General features: G+C 38.1%; 1 protein-coding gene across 1 annotated transcript in view; it reads left to right on the forward strand.

The window, feature by feature from the left end:
- Positions 1-12,333, forward strand: part of RAB6B (RAB6B, member RAS oncogene family) — a 53,648-nt gene that overhangs the window by 12,709 nt on the left and 28,606 nt on the right. The window contains exon 2 of the mRNA XM_070753177.1: positions 10,263-10,321. Within this exon, the coding sequence (XP_070609278.1) occupies positions 10,263-10,321 (59 nt within the window). The remainder of the gene's footprint in view (positions 1-10,262; positions 10,322-12,333) is intronic.

A 12,333-nucleotide genomic window follows, 5' to 3' on the forward strand; every position in this document is an offset into this window, starting at 1 on the left:
CAAACCACTCCAAGGCAGAGATTGGCATTAGTTCCTGCCAACAGGAAATTGGAAACTTGGAATATGCATATTTCAGCTCTTGATTCTGAAAAAAAAGGAGTTGGACAGTCTCCAATCTTTTCATCTAAAATTGCAGTAAGATTAGAAAATGCCTTGTGTGATTTGCAGATGTTGCAGAAATGGCATGTGTGCTGCTATCTTTTATTTAGAGGCACCTGACCAGTAGCCCCGGCTACTCTGCTGCAGAAAATGCTAGAGCCTGTGCAATTTTTTTTTTACTATTTAAAAATGTGATGAAGAAGAGTAGCGCTCTGTTCAAGATCAGCAGCCTATCACAAGCAGACAGTTGTCTCTAGACAGACTATAAAACAGTTATTTGTTCAAAGTCACAATACCTTTTTCTCCTCTAGTCAGTGTAGCTCAGCCCGGACAGATTTTTCTTGTGTTCCACAGATATTGTCAAAGAGGCCTGTGACCTCCATGATGAATTGCTGAGACTGTTTTGTGCTAGACACCTTTGATCTAGTATTGATTTGGCTAGGCTGCCTGGCTAATGGATAAAAATTGTCCTTTTTTCTTTCCCTGCCTTCGATATCTTCCCAAGAAGAGCAGTGAAGTGGCAATTCTCTCTGTCCCTGCTTGCACAGCCCACTGAATAATAAAATAGCTAACCCATTTTAGTCCTTTATGTTGACTGAACTTAGATCATGTTGCTAGTAATAATTTAGTGTATTCCATGAAGCCCCCAGAATGGCTTATTTAAATTAATCATGTGCACACCTGCTTGTGAATAAAACATCTGGATTGGTTGCAGTATACTAAATTCTCATCTGGACTTCCAGATAAAGCTAGATTTTAATAGTGTAAAATCAGATCTCTGTAAGCTGATGTGTGATAAGAAACTGTTGCTTATTTGTATTAGGTTTCCTGGTTTCATTATGCATCTGTTTCACTTTTCATAAACCCCATCCTTAACAACCAAGTCAATTGAACCACAGTCCCTGAATGTGAAGCATTACGTGGTTTCTTGTGAAAGGAATTTTAGATGAATTGTTGGACCCTGGGATCTTGCATCTACTCTTTTTTCCTGCCGTTTTATTATTTTAGATTTGTAGGCAAAGAAAAATGGTAAGCTCGTGTTTCTGTGAAAGTGGCAACAGATGAAAACTCGGAAGAGCAAATGTTTATAACCTTTTCCAGTTGCCAGCTTGTAATGGTCAAAAAAATAAAAAAGGCTCTTAGGAGAGAAAATCTCTTGTGAGTTTTTGCAAGATTCCGGTGTTCTTGCATGAGTTCTGTGCCTGGAATACAAATAGCCTCCCTGTTCAGGGTTTGCTGAGTAACTGTTCATCGGTTTTCCAGGCAATGCATGTATGAAGCAGGTTTCAGTTTTTCCTTTGACTGACTGGACTTTGAAGAACTGGATTGACTGATGCAAGTGTTAGAGAGATTGGCAGTTGAATATTTGTCTCTTTCTTGGATTCTCTGCATGGATCCTGCGCTGAATGTGTGCAATATGCATTGCTGTATGTAATGTCAGTATTCCTACATAAAATCCATAGGCGAAATCAAGTGCTGGTTATGACCAAAAGAGCCCTACATGCTTAGGACCAGGTTACCTATGGCAGTGTCTCCCAACCTTGACAACTTGATATTTGGACTTCAACTCCCAGAATTCCCCAGCCAGCTGGCTGGGGAATTCTGGGAGTTGAAGTCCAAATATCTTCAAGTTGCCAAGGTTGGGAAACACTGACCTATGGGACCATCTTCTGCCTCATGCATCCCAGTGGCCAGTTAGGTCCCACAGATTTGGCCTCTCCAGGTCCTGTCAGCCAGACAATGTCATCTGACAGAGCCTAGGGGAAGAGCCTTCTCTGTGGTGGCCCTAGCCCTCTGGAATGAACTCCCTCCGGAGATACATACTACCCCCTCCCTCCTGGTCTTTCATAAAGCTTTGAAAACCTTTGAAGCGAACATGCGGATCATGAGCCATGAGATTGGATGAATTTGATGAATGTGGATGACTGCATGGGTTCTTTTAGATTTTTATTAATTTTGTACTGTATATGTCTTTTTAAAATAATTAGCTTTCTCATATATATTATGTGCATCTACAATGTTGTACACTGCCCTGAGTCACTTCGAGAAGAGCGGAATGGAAATTTAATAAATAAAATAAATATGATTTACTTAGGCCAAATAATATTGGAAGAAGAGAAACTTTTATTTTTTTTAAAAAAATTCCTGGACATGCTTTTGCCTTGCAGCAAGGATAGGAAATAACAAGTTGGAGAAAGCAGTTGCAGTGTAGGGCAGAGACAAGCAACCTTTAGGACATGTTTGGGATTTGGAGTGAATGGGGCTGGTTATCCAAAATGGCTTTCATGGTGACCAAGATCAAGAAGACAGACAAAGTAGCGATATTCCTCACATCCCCTGGCTCTTCAGGTCTTCCCTATATGAATTGATGTTATTTATTTTTGTTTTCCTTTTGCATTACTGTACTTTATTTACTTTATAACATTATTTTTAACTGAATATTATTTTATACTTTTTAACCTAGAGTTTGCATTCAAATTGAAATTGTCTGAATTATAAATGACTTCATTCTACATGTCTACTACTACAAAAGGTAGGAAAAAGCAGAATTGTAAGCCACAAAAGGGTAATCAACTAACTTCTCATTTTCTTCTACCTGGACCAGTATAAGGACCTCTACCCTCATTTGAAGATGCTACTCTCTGCATCTGAGGAACTTTATCTCATAACTCATGTACTAGAACAGTGATGGCAAACTTTTTTTCCTTGGGTGCCAAAAGAGTGTGTGTGCACACTATTGTGCATGCGCGAGTGCCCACACCCATAATTTAATGCCTGGGGAAGGCGAAAACAGCTCCCCCTGTCACCTGGAAGCCTTCTGGAGGCCAGAAACAGCCTGTTTCCCAACTTCTAGTGAGCCCAGTAGGCTCATGTCTTACCCTTCCCAGGCTCCAAAGGTTTCTTGGAGCCAGGGCAGGGTAAATATGCCCTCCCCATCAGCTAATAGCGGATCCATGATGGTTTTCAAGTAGGACAGCACTAGCCTTTTAAAGGTTTTAACCACTACATATATTAGAGCAACTGGTGTGTAGTCATTCAGTTCCTTGATGGTGGACTACTTTGGTAGAGTGTTTGAAGCTCTACTATCAGAGAGCAAGAAGGAACATAGCACATATCTAGCGATTTATTGAAGATTCAGATGAAAATGGGAGCCAATTGGTCAGCACAGACTTTTAAGCAAGAGGGAGTTATCTTGTCTGGGTCTGAAGCTTTTTTTGGCTTTTGTCTGTGAAATAGGTGTTGCACTTCCTTTTATGTGATCACTAGGGGCTGTGAACTCAATGGTATGGGGTCAGTTGTAAGAGGCTTGGCTGTTGTTGGTGTATCTGAGATGGGGGTTGTGGAGATAGGTGGCTGAAGTTTTCTTTCAAACTTGCAGTAAAACATGTTCAGGACATCTGCTATTTGTTGATTTCCTTCAGCCTCGGAAGGAGGTTTGCCATAAACTCTGACATTTGTTGAGAATTGATTCTTTAGCTTTTCCAGAGTAGCTTCTTTCTGCTGCTCTGATCTCCCTCGTTAATACATTTCTGGCCTGATTCTACAGTGTTTTATCATCTTTTCTGTAGGCTTCCTCTTTGGAATGACGTCGCTGCTTAAAAGATGCAACTCTCTTTTCAGCCACCTTGCCTAGCAACAAAAATACTGGTCCCAATTGTGGTTCTAAGTCAAGGACTAGCTGTCATTTCCCTTCTCTGTACGGCTGACTGACAATAAGCTTCTTCAACAAATGCACATAGCAAAGAGCAAGAAAAACCTGCTTTGCAGATTTCTGATATCAGGAAACTCACTGCTATTTTCTTTCTTTATTGGCATATTTTGCATAATTTTCCCTTCATACAAATTGATAAATCTTTTTATTTTTAAGGCAGTTTCTATGTCCTTGACGGGAGGCCTCATGGCCTTATCCTTCCTTCTCTGCTTTGATTTACTTGCAGTTACCTTCTGTTCCTAAAATGAAAGATATCAATACCTTATTTGGTCTTTGATTGCTAGTTTTTGTCCTGAAAACTATTTTTTTTTCATCCTCAATTCATTTTATTACCAATTTGCCCCAAATATTTTGGGCAGATTTCAGTTACCAAAAAATGTTTTTGAAAATATTTAATATTTTTAAATATCACTAAGGAAAAACAAAACCATTTTTTTAAAAAGTTAACTTTTAACCATAGGTAAACAATTGCTTATGAGAGAATTATATACAAAAATTATATACTGTAAGCATTCTAGTATATAGAATATATCTTGTGCCCTTTGCAGCATTTCAGTAAACAAATGAATAAAACTATTTAGCTCTATCAGTTTTCTTGAAATAGAAATTCTCAAATACTATATTTTATCTTTAAAAGTATTTTAAAAAACTAACACAGGCAAATAATCAAATTATTTCTGTCTGATTATTGTTCCAGCAGTTTTCAATCACTTTGTGGATTATCCCAGAAAATATTAGCGTACTTTCTTGCAAGACATATACAATGAATTCAGACACCTATTAAATCGGACTAACCTTTTTTATCATCTTGTTTATATCTATATATTAATGGAGGTGCTTGTTTATATTTAATAGGATATTTAGATTTTGATGTTTTGATACATTTAATTATTTTGTTATGTGTTGTTTGTGATTGCTTACATTTTATCAAGAAGAGAGGAGATTTGTGTCTGTTCTTTTCGTACTATTTTGCAACTTCCAAATTCTAGCCCTTTGTGATGAAACAAATAAGCTGCCAATGTAGAAACCCTCTACAGAGAGGGGCGGCATACAAATCTAATAAATAAATAAATGTATAGGATCCACCCCAGGGAAGCTGGGAGTTCTTATTTCATTATACAAAAGCCTCAAACCAGTTTGTATTTCTCATTTCATACATTTTAGTATAGTCTCTGAATTAACAACTGAATGCTGTTGTACAAAAGGATTCTTGGAAAGAGAAGATCCACAACTGGAACTTTTGCTATTTTTGTGTTATACAAAGTGAGAGCATGGTTGATGGAGGTGTGTGTGTGCAGGGGTTAACCTTTTTCCAACTAATGGCCCTACCCATAAGTCCCATAGTGGAAAATGTAGATTTAGGAGTTTGTTTCACCAATAGAATTAAAGTTAGCTACTAAAAACGTATGTGAATTCTTGCAACATTGCAACATCTACCAGCCAGAAGCAGGTTTTCAATTATTTATATTCAGAATTTTTTTCTTTGTTCTTGTTATAAGTCACCTTGACTTTTGGAAAAAATAAAAGCTTTAAATTCAATATGAAAAGTATAATTTCAGAATAATTGCTAAAATTCATTCAATACGTTTCTTCCATTACCTCAAAGATGTCTAGCTGGGTGTCCTATTTTACACAATCAATTTGAACATTGTCTGTTTTTTAAAGCCATTTAAATGGAAGCAGAAGCTATGTGTGCACAGATTACCTAGTTGTAGTTTTTCTGACATAGTGAGTTTCTTTTTAAAAGTCAAATTTACATCCATAAATTAACAAACATAAGATTTTATGTAAATATTCTTTATGTTATGCTCTGTATTTTTGGACTTTGTTTGTTTGTTTATTTGTTTATTTGTTTATTGATTGATTTGATTTGATTTGAATGTTGCCCCTCTCCGTAGACTCGGGGAGGCTAACAACAATAATAAGACAATATAAACAAATCTAATATTTAACTTTAAGTTAAATTAAAAAACCCTAATTTAAGAAACTAATATATACAGACATACCAAGCATAAATTTTATAAGCCTAGGGGGAAGAGAATATCTCAGTTCCCCCATGCCTGATGACAGAGGTGGGTTTTAAGGAGCTTACGAAAGGCAAGGAGGGTGGGGGCAACTCTGATCTCTGAGGGGAGTTCGTTCCAGAGGGTCGGGGCCGCCACAGAGAAGGCTCTTCCCCTGGGTCCTGCCAGACCGCATTGTTTAGTCCACGGGACTCCGAGAAGGCCAACTCTGTGGGACCTAACTGGTCACTGGGATTCGTGCGGCAGAAGGCGGTCCCGGAGATATTCTGGTCCGATGCCATGAAGGGCTTTATAGGTCATAACCAACACTTTGTTTTGTTAATTCCTTTTCCCTTTCTTGACAATGCATAAGTGGCCTAAGATAGAATTCTCAGTTGATGCTCATGATAGTACAGTATTATAAAATGTCATGGTACAGTAGAACCCCTCAACAAGGGATCATTCCTCCTATTTTTCCCTGTTACTGTTAAAAATGAAATTGTGTCTAGCATCGATAGTGATAGCTGCTGGAGGCAATATTGTTTGTTTTCTCCTTTCCCATTAAAGGAAAATCACTCTGCTATGTCCATATCTTGCCATACTTTTTTTAAAAAAAGGTGCTCAATAATTGTATCATTCCTATAAACAGTGTTTCCCCTCTTTCCCACAAATGAATCATATTTTTAATGATAGCTCTGGAATGCTGGAAATTAGCTGGCATTAAGCCTTATCCACTGAATATCGTGTTGAAGCAAAATACAGTATTTTCTTTTTTTTTCCCCAGCAGGAGATTTTGGTGGAATGGAAATGTGGGGGAAAAAATCCCACCAATAAAGATCCTTGCTGTTGCGCTCCTGCTGGTGTAACCTCCGCATAGGATGCTCATTAAACCTAAAGAGAGCTCCTATCTTTACAGCAGGCACAACAGAGGGAATTAGCATACTTAATTAAGGCTCTTGATGAATGTCTCTGTAAAGTTTCTTAATTAACCAATGTTTCCTAGGGGGGAGATGGTGTTAAACCAAGGTTGAGTTAAAATGTTTTCCTTTTTATGCATTTAATTAGCATAATCACAAGTGCTGGGGTTTTTCATTGTGGTGTGTAGAAAGGTAGATTTTTCTGAGATACGTTTTACATTTGGGAGCATGTCGCGAGAAGGATAGATCAGACCCCACCGTGTCTTCTCATGAGTTAGCAGAAGAAACTACAGACTATGGAAAGGTAATTAGTTGCCTAGTGAGAAACAAGTCACTCACCTATCTTAAAACTAAAGCAAATGCTGGAAACATAAAACTACAAAGAAAGTAACATTAAAGGACGTGCAAAAGCACACCATTGTGCCTACTGTCCCTATCTTACTGTCCTATTGCCTAATTTACCTGTACCAACCTTATTTATTTTTATTTATTTATTAGATTTGTATGCCGCCCCTCTCCGTAGACTCGGGGCGGCTAACAACAATAATAAAACAACATATAACAAATCTAATATTTAAAATAACTAAAAACCTTTATTAAAAACCAAACATACACACAGATATACCATGCATAAATTGTATAGGCCTGGGGGGGGATGAATATCTCAATTCCCCCATGCCTGACGACAGAGGTGGGTTTTAAGGAGCTTACGAAAGGCAAGGAGGGTGGGGGCAAGGAGGGTCTGCATGTCTCTTATTCCTTGTATCAGTAACTACATTGATAACATTAAATACTTTTCTTAAAGGTATACAAGCTACCTTGCTAATATTTATGCTTATATCAATGCCTACTACTTGGTACATGCTTGACAAACAAACAAACAAATAAAATGCAATGAGAATAATTGAAAATAACGCAGTAGCAGTTTTTGACAGAGTAGTAATATCTGCCTTGATAATAAAATAACTTGTGATATGAAAATGGTACTTAATTGTTCCCCCCCCCCCCCAATCTAGCCTTCATAGTAGCACTAACCTACTACTAACCTACTACTTAAGTAGCCCCTGTACTGGTTGGCTGGAAAGAAAATGTAAATATAGCATTGATTATATTACTGAGATGGGTAATGAAACATCTGCAAGTAATCAACCCAGCTCAGAGAACATCAAGGACTCCACAAAAAATATAAGCAATATCCCACAAAATCATGACTAAAGAATTGAAGATTAGGGCACATTTCTTAACACCTCCACAAAACAGTTCTCTGATGGGACTATGGATTTGCTTATTTATTTATAAAATGTACCGGTATACAGTATGCCATATTTTTTGGAGTATAACACGCCCCTTAGTATTGGGGGAGGAAAATAGGGTGGAGGGGGAATTCTGCCTACCAGGTATTCATCTGACTAGACTCCTTAGTCTGGTCAGCTTCAGCACATTAGTTCGCTGGTTTCGAACGTGTGCGTGCACTTTTTATCCCTTGATTGGGGATTAAAAACAGCTTCTAAAGCACAGCTGATCATTGGAGAGAGGAGCAATGAGAAAAACATGCAAAGCACGGAACATCACTTCACTCGCTAGACCTGTACAGCTAGTGCCTTATTAGGGCTGGAAAAAACCCTCTCAAAAGCTACATTTGGAGTATAAGGCCACCCAAATTTTCCATCTCTTTTTGGGGGGAAGGGGAGTTCATCTAGCCAATCAGCAGTCAGTATTTTCCCTCCAGAATGGAGGACCTGACTGAAGACTATGTGCTTCAGTCTCAGACTGTAACACTTCCAAAATGAAAAACCTGTTTTTTAAAAAAAACTGAATTGCTTATATAGTTTGCTTACAGGGTCTCTGGTTGGGTAGCTTTTTGTTTCTAGAGTTTCATACCTCATCGCTCTGTAGAGTCTGCATGCTTATTATTTCTTGTATCAGTAACCAAACTGAAAACATTAAATAATTTTCTTAAAGGTATACAAGCTAGAAATTTAAATCCATGCTGTTTGAATCCAATTATACCTGATTTTTAGTTTTGTCTAATTCTAGAGCCCAGAGTCAGGAATTTAGATAAAGGAATCAATATTGCCCAATAAGATGAATATCTAGCTTTGCAGTCCTATAGGGTAAGCAATGGTTTGATAATATGCCTGCAATGTACTGGACACCAAGAACCAGATTTTCTTTAGGAAATACATCTAGAGAAGACAAAAGTGGAGTGTATAGTATAAGCTTGACATATGGCATAATGTTATATCATGGTAGCTTGCAGTGCTTCAAATCAATCATATATTTGGCATCTATATGTTTTTAGTTTAAATCTTGTGTTCCATCTTTTCTCAGAATTACATACACCAGCTCTAATCTTGTGATTTCTCCCTTACTTAAGTTGAAAGTTCATTAAACTGCCTTTGATTCAACATTTCTTGTACTTGGATAGGTTTTTAATTCTCTAGAAAGTGACTGAATGCAATAAATTTCTAATAATTACATTAACAAAATAATAAACTACAGATAGATATTGTTATGGTTTGCCTTGTTGGAAAATGCCTGTAATAATTAGAATCTGTCCATAAAATAAGATGTTATGAAAAATATACCTATGATATCAGAATCTAGAGAATTAAAATGTCACTTTGAGTTTCTTGGGGAGATAACAAAGGAGAAAACTAATTCATTTTTAGTCAATCAAGTTATATGATAAAACAAAATTTCATCTTGTTATTTTATTATCTTATATTCCTTATCATTCTAGTCTTATTTTTTCCCAACATAAAATAGTTTTACTAAAGTTTTAACTTATTGAACTTTGGGGTAGCTTAGGAATTTAAAATTCCTGCATATTTTAGTATGCTTTACATATTATAAAATAATTGAGGATATACAGTACTTAGATACAGTATTTGAAATCTGGGGATTTAAAGAGAATGGACAATTGCTTAAGGAGTGGGGTTTCAAATGTTTCCTGTTTCCTAATTTGTTATGGCTACCTACTACCAACCCTCATACCATCCCCCCCTCCCATTTCCCCACATTAGAAAATGCATAGTAGAATAGTATAAGGTGTGGCAAGCCAAAGATCCCAAATAAAATGGCCTCAGCCTGACATATCTATTATTCAGAAAATTTATCTGGTAATCAAGCAGCACAACTTGCCAGTTGATGGAATAAGGTGGCTGCTTCAAAAGGAAAGGTGGATGGCCTTCATCTACTCCTTTGGCAACCATTTTGCTGTAACTCAAATACACAGTTCTTAGGAATGTCTGTACATAGCCTGCTCCTGTCATCCTTTTACAGATACAGGTTTAAGAAACCTTGTTGAATGTTTTTAACAATATTTAATATATTTTTGTCTTTGACCCTGAGATCTTTTGTGAATAATTGTCAAAAATAGGAAATAAATTTAAGCATCCCCCTTTTCACATCTGATTTGAATAAGAATTATGCTTCTAAAATACCTGCTTATGGGATATACAGGATTGTGACTGATTTCTCCACATTCATGGCTACTATTCAATATCTAACTGTTGTTTTTCTTTACAGTTGGGAAGACATCCCTGATCACAAGATTCATGTATGACAGTTTTGACAACACATATCAGGTTAGCTATTTTATATTCAATCACGTGATACAAGCTAATAAAGAGAAATGTTTCTGGGTTAACACGCTGTGACTGAGAAAGCTTGCATTGATAATAGAAGAATGTTTACTTTTCTAATTTTATTTAATAGCAGTGCTACATACTTATTAAATTGTTTGCTGCACAGTCAGCCAGATGTTGAGACTGGATTTAGCATTTTGTCCACCTAGCAAACCCTTCCCAATAGACATAGGTGGATGTTGGGTCATGTTAAAGACATTCTCACAGGATATAAGCTGTTCCAAGTAATATTAATTGCCTTTTGCAATTGACTAATGGTGATTTTTGGGGTGTATGGGGTGTTTAGGGAGTGGTAGCACCTCTAGTGTAGGGTATGTCATGTCCTTTTATGGCAGCTCATTTTAGGGCAGTTTTTAGTTTAGTTTAGTTTTATTGGATTTATATGCCGCCCCAATAAACAGCTCATTCACCTCTGGTCCTCACCTGTCACTTAGCTCTCACCTGTGACTTCTAGTAGCTGTAGCAGGTGTTGCAGCCACGCTCCAGGCAACAGCTTTGACACACTGGCCACACCAGGTTGAGAGGGGTCATTGGGTCATTGACCTTCGGTGAGATGAAGACTTGCTTATCCCGAGTATGTGAAGACAGATTCCAGCAGATTGAGCAGATGAAACCTACTAGAATAGGACAAGAATCATGAAAGCAATATTTGCAAGCTAAGTAATATGCTAAGAGCACAGCAAGACATGAAAGATGCCCTGGTCAACCCCTGCAACCAGCCCATCTCCAACTGTCTTGACTCTTGTCCTGCTATTGGAACAAGATGGAATCTGAGAAGAAAGAGTGAGGCTGACTATGTGCACCTCTCCCTCACTTTAATCCAATCCAGCCCTCTCTAGGACCACACTGCTCACCTCCATAGTAAGAGGTAAGGGTCTAGAAAAGGTGCCCCAAACATTGTTGCTTTATGGAACCCTGTCCAGCTTGCCACGGTTGGAGGAGATCCCATTTCATGCGGCCGAGTAACAAAATCTCAAAGAAAACGTAAGGTGACACCACTCACCATTGACACATGGATCGTATGTACACTTCAAGACAACTCCTTAGCAAATCGACCAGAAAGAAGAACAGCCCTGGTTTCCAGAGAGCTCGCAAGATTTAACATTGATATTGTGACCCTGTGTGAAACTCGTCTTGCCAACCAAGGTCAGCTTACAGAAACAGGAGGTGATTATACATTCTTCTGATGTGGATGCAGCAATAATGAATCCCGCATCCTGTCAAAATTTGGGTGCCCTGATAAATTCATCATGATGGTACATCAAATTCACGATGGTATGATGGCCGATGTGCTCAACAATGGACAAGCTTCAGAAGCCTTGTCCGTCACAAACGGTGTCAAGCAAGTGTGCATGTTGGCACTGACCTTGTTCAGCATAATAGTTTCAGCCATGCTGTCAGATATCTTCCAGAACAGTTCCTTGTATTAGCCTGAGATACAGGACCGATGGGAAACTGTTCAACCTGCGAAGAATCCAGGCTCTCACCAAGATAAAAGAGACTGTGCTACATGACCTCCTCTGCTGATGACTGTGCCTTGAATGCTGGATCAGCTAGCATGGATAATTTTACAGCAGCATGCGACAACTTTGGTCTTCTTATACAGAAAACCATAAAGAAGACCAAAGTAATATATCAGCCAGCTCCAAAAGCCAAATACCAGGAGCCCATCATCACAGTAAAGGGATAAAAGCTACAAGCAGTGGACCAATTTACATACCTTGGCAGCACTCTCTCCCATGTAGTGACAATTGACATTGAGGTCAACTGCAGAATCGCCAAGGCTAGCTCTGCATTTGACAGATTAACAACCAACATTTGCGACCGATGTGGAAGAAACCTTGCTACAAAATTCAAAGTCTACAGATTAGTAATTCTAACTACCCTGTTGTATGCCAGTGAGACTTGGATTGGATACAGGAGACACACTAGGCAATTGAACCACTTCCACA

This window comes from Erythrolamprus reginae, chromosome 5 (assembly GCF_031021105.1).
Source record: "Erythrolamprus reginae isolate rEryReg1 chromosome 5, rEryReg1.hap1, whole genome shotgun sequence".
In the NCBI taxonomy this organism is placed as follows: Eukaryota; Metazoa; Chordata; class Lepidosauria; order Squamata; family Dipsadidae; genus Erythrolamprus; species Erythrolamprus reginae.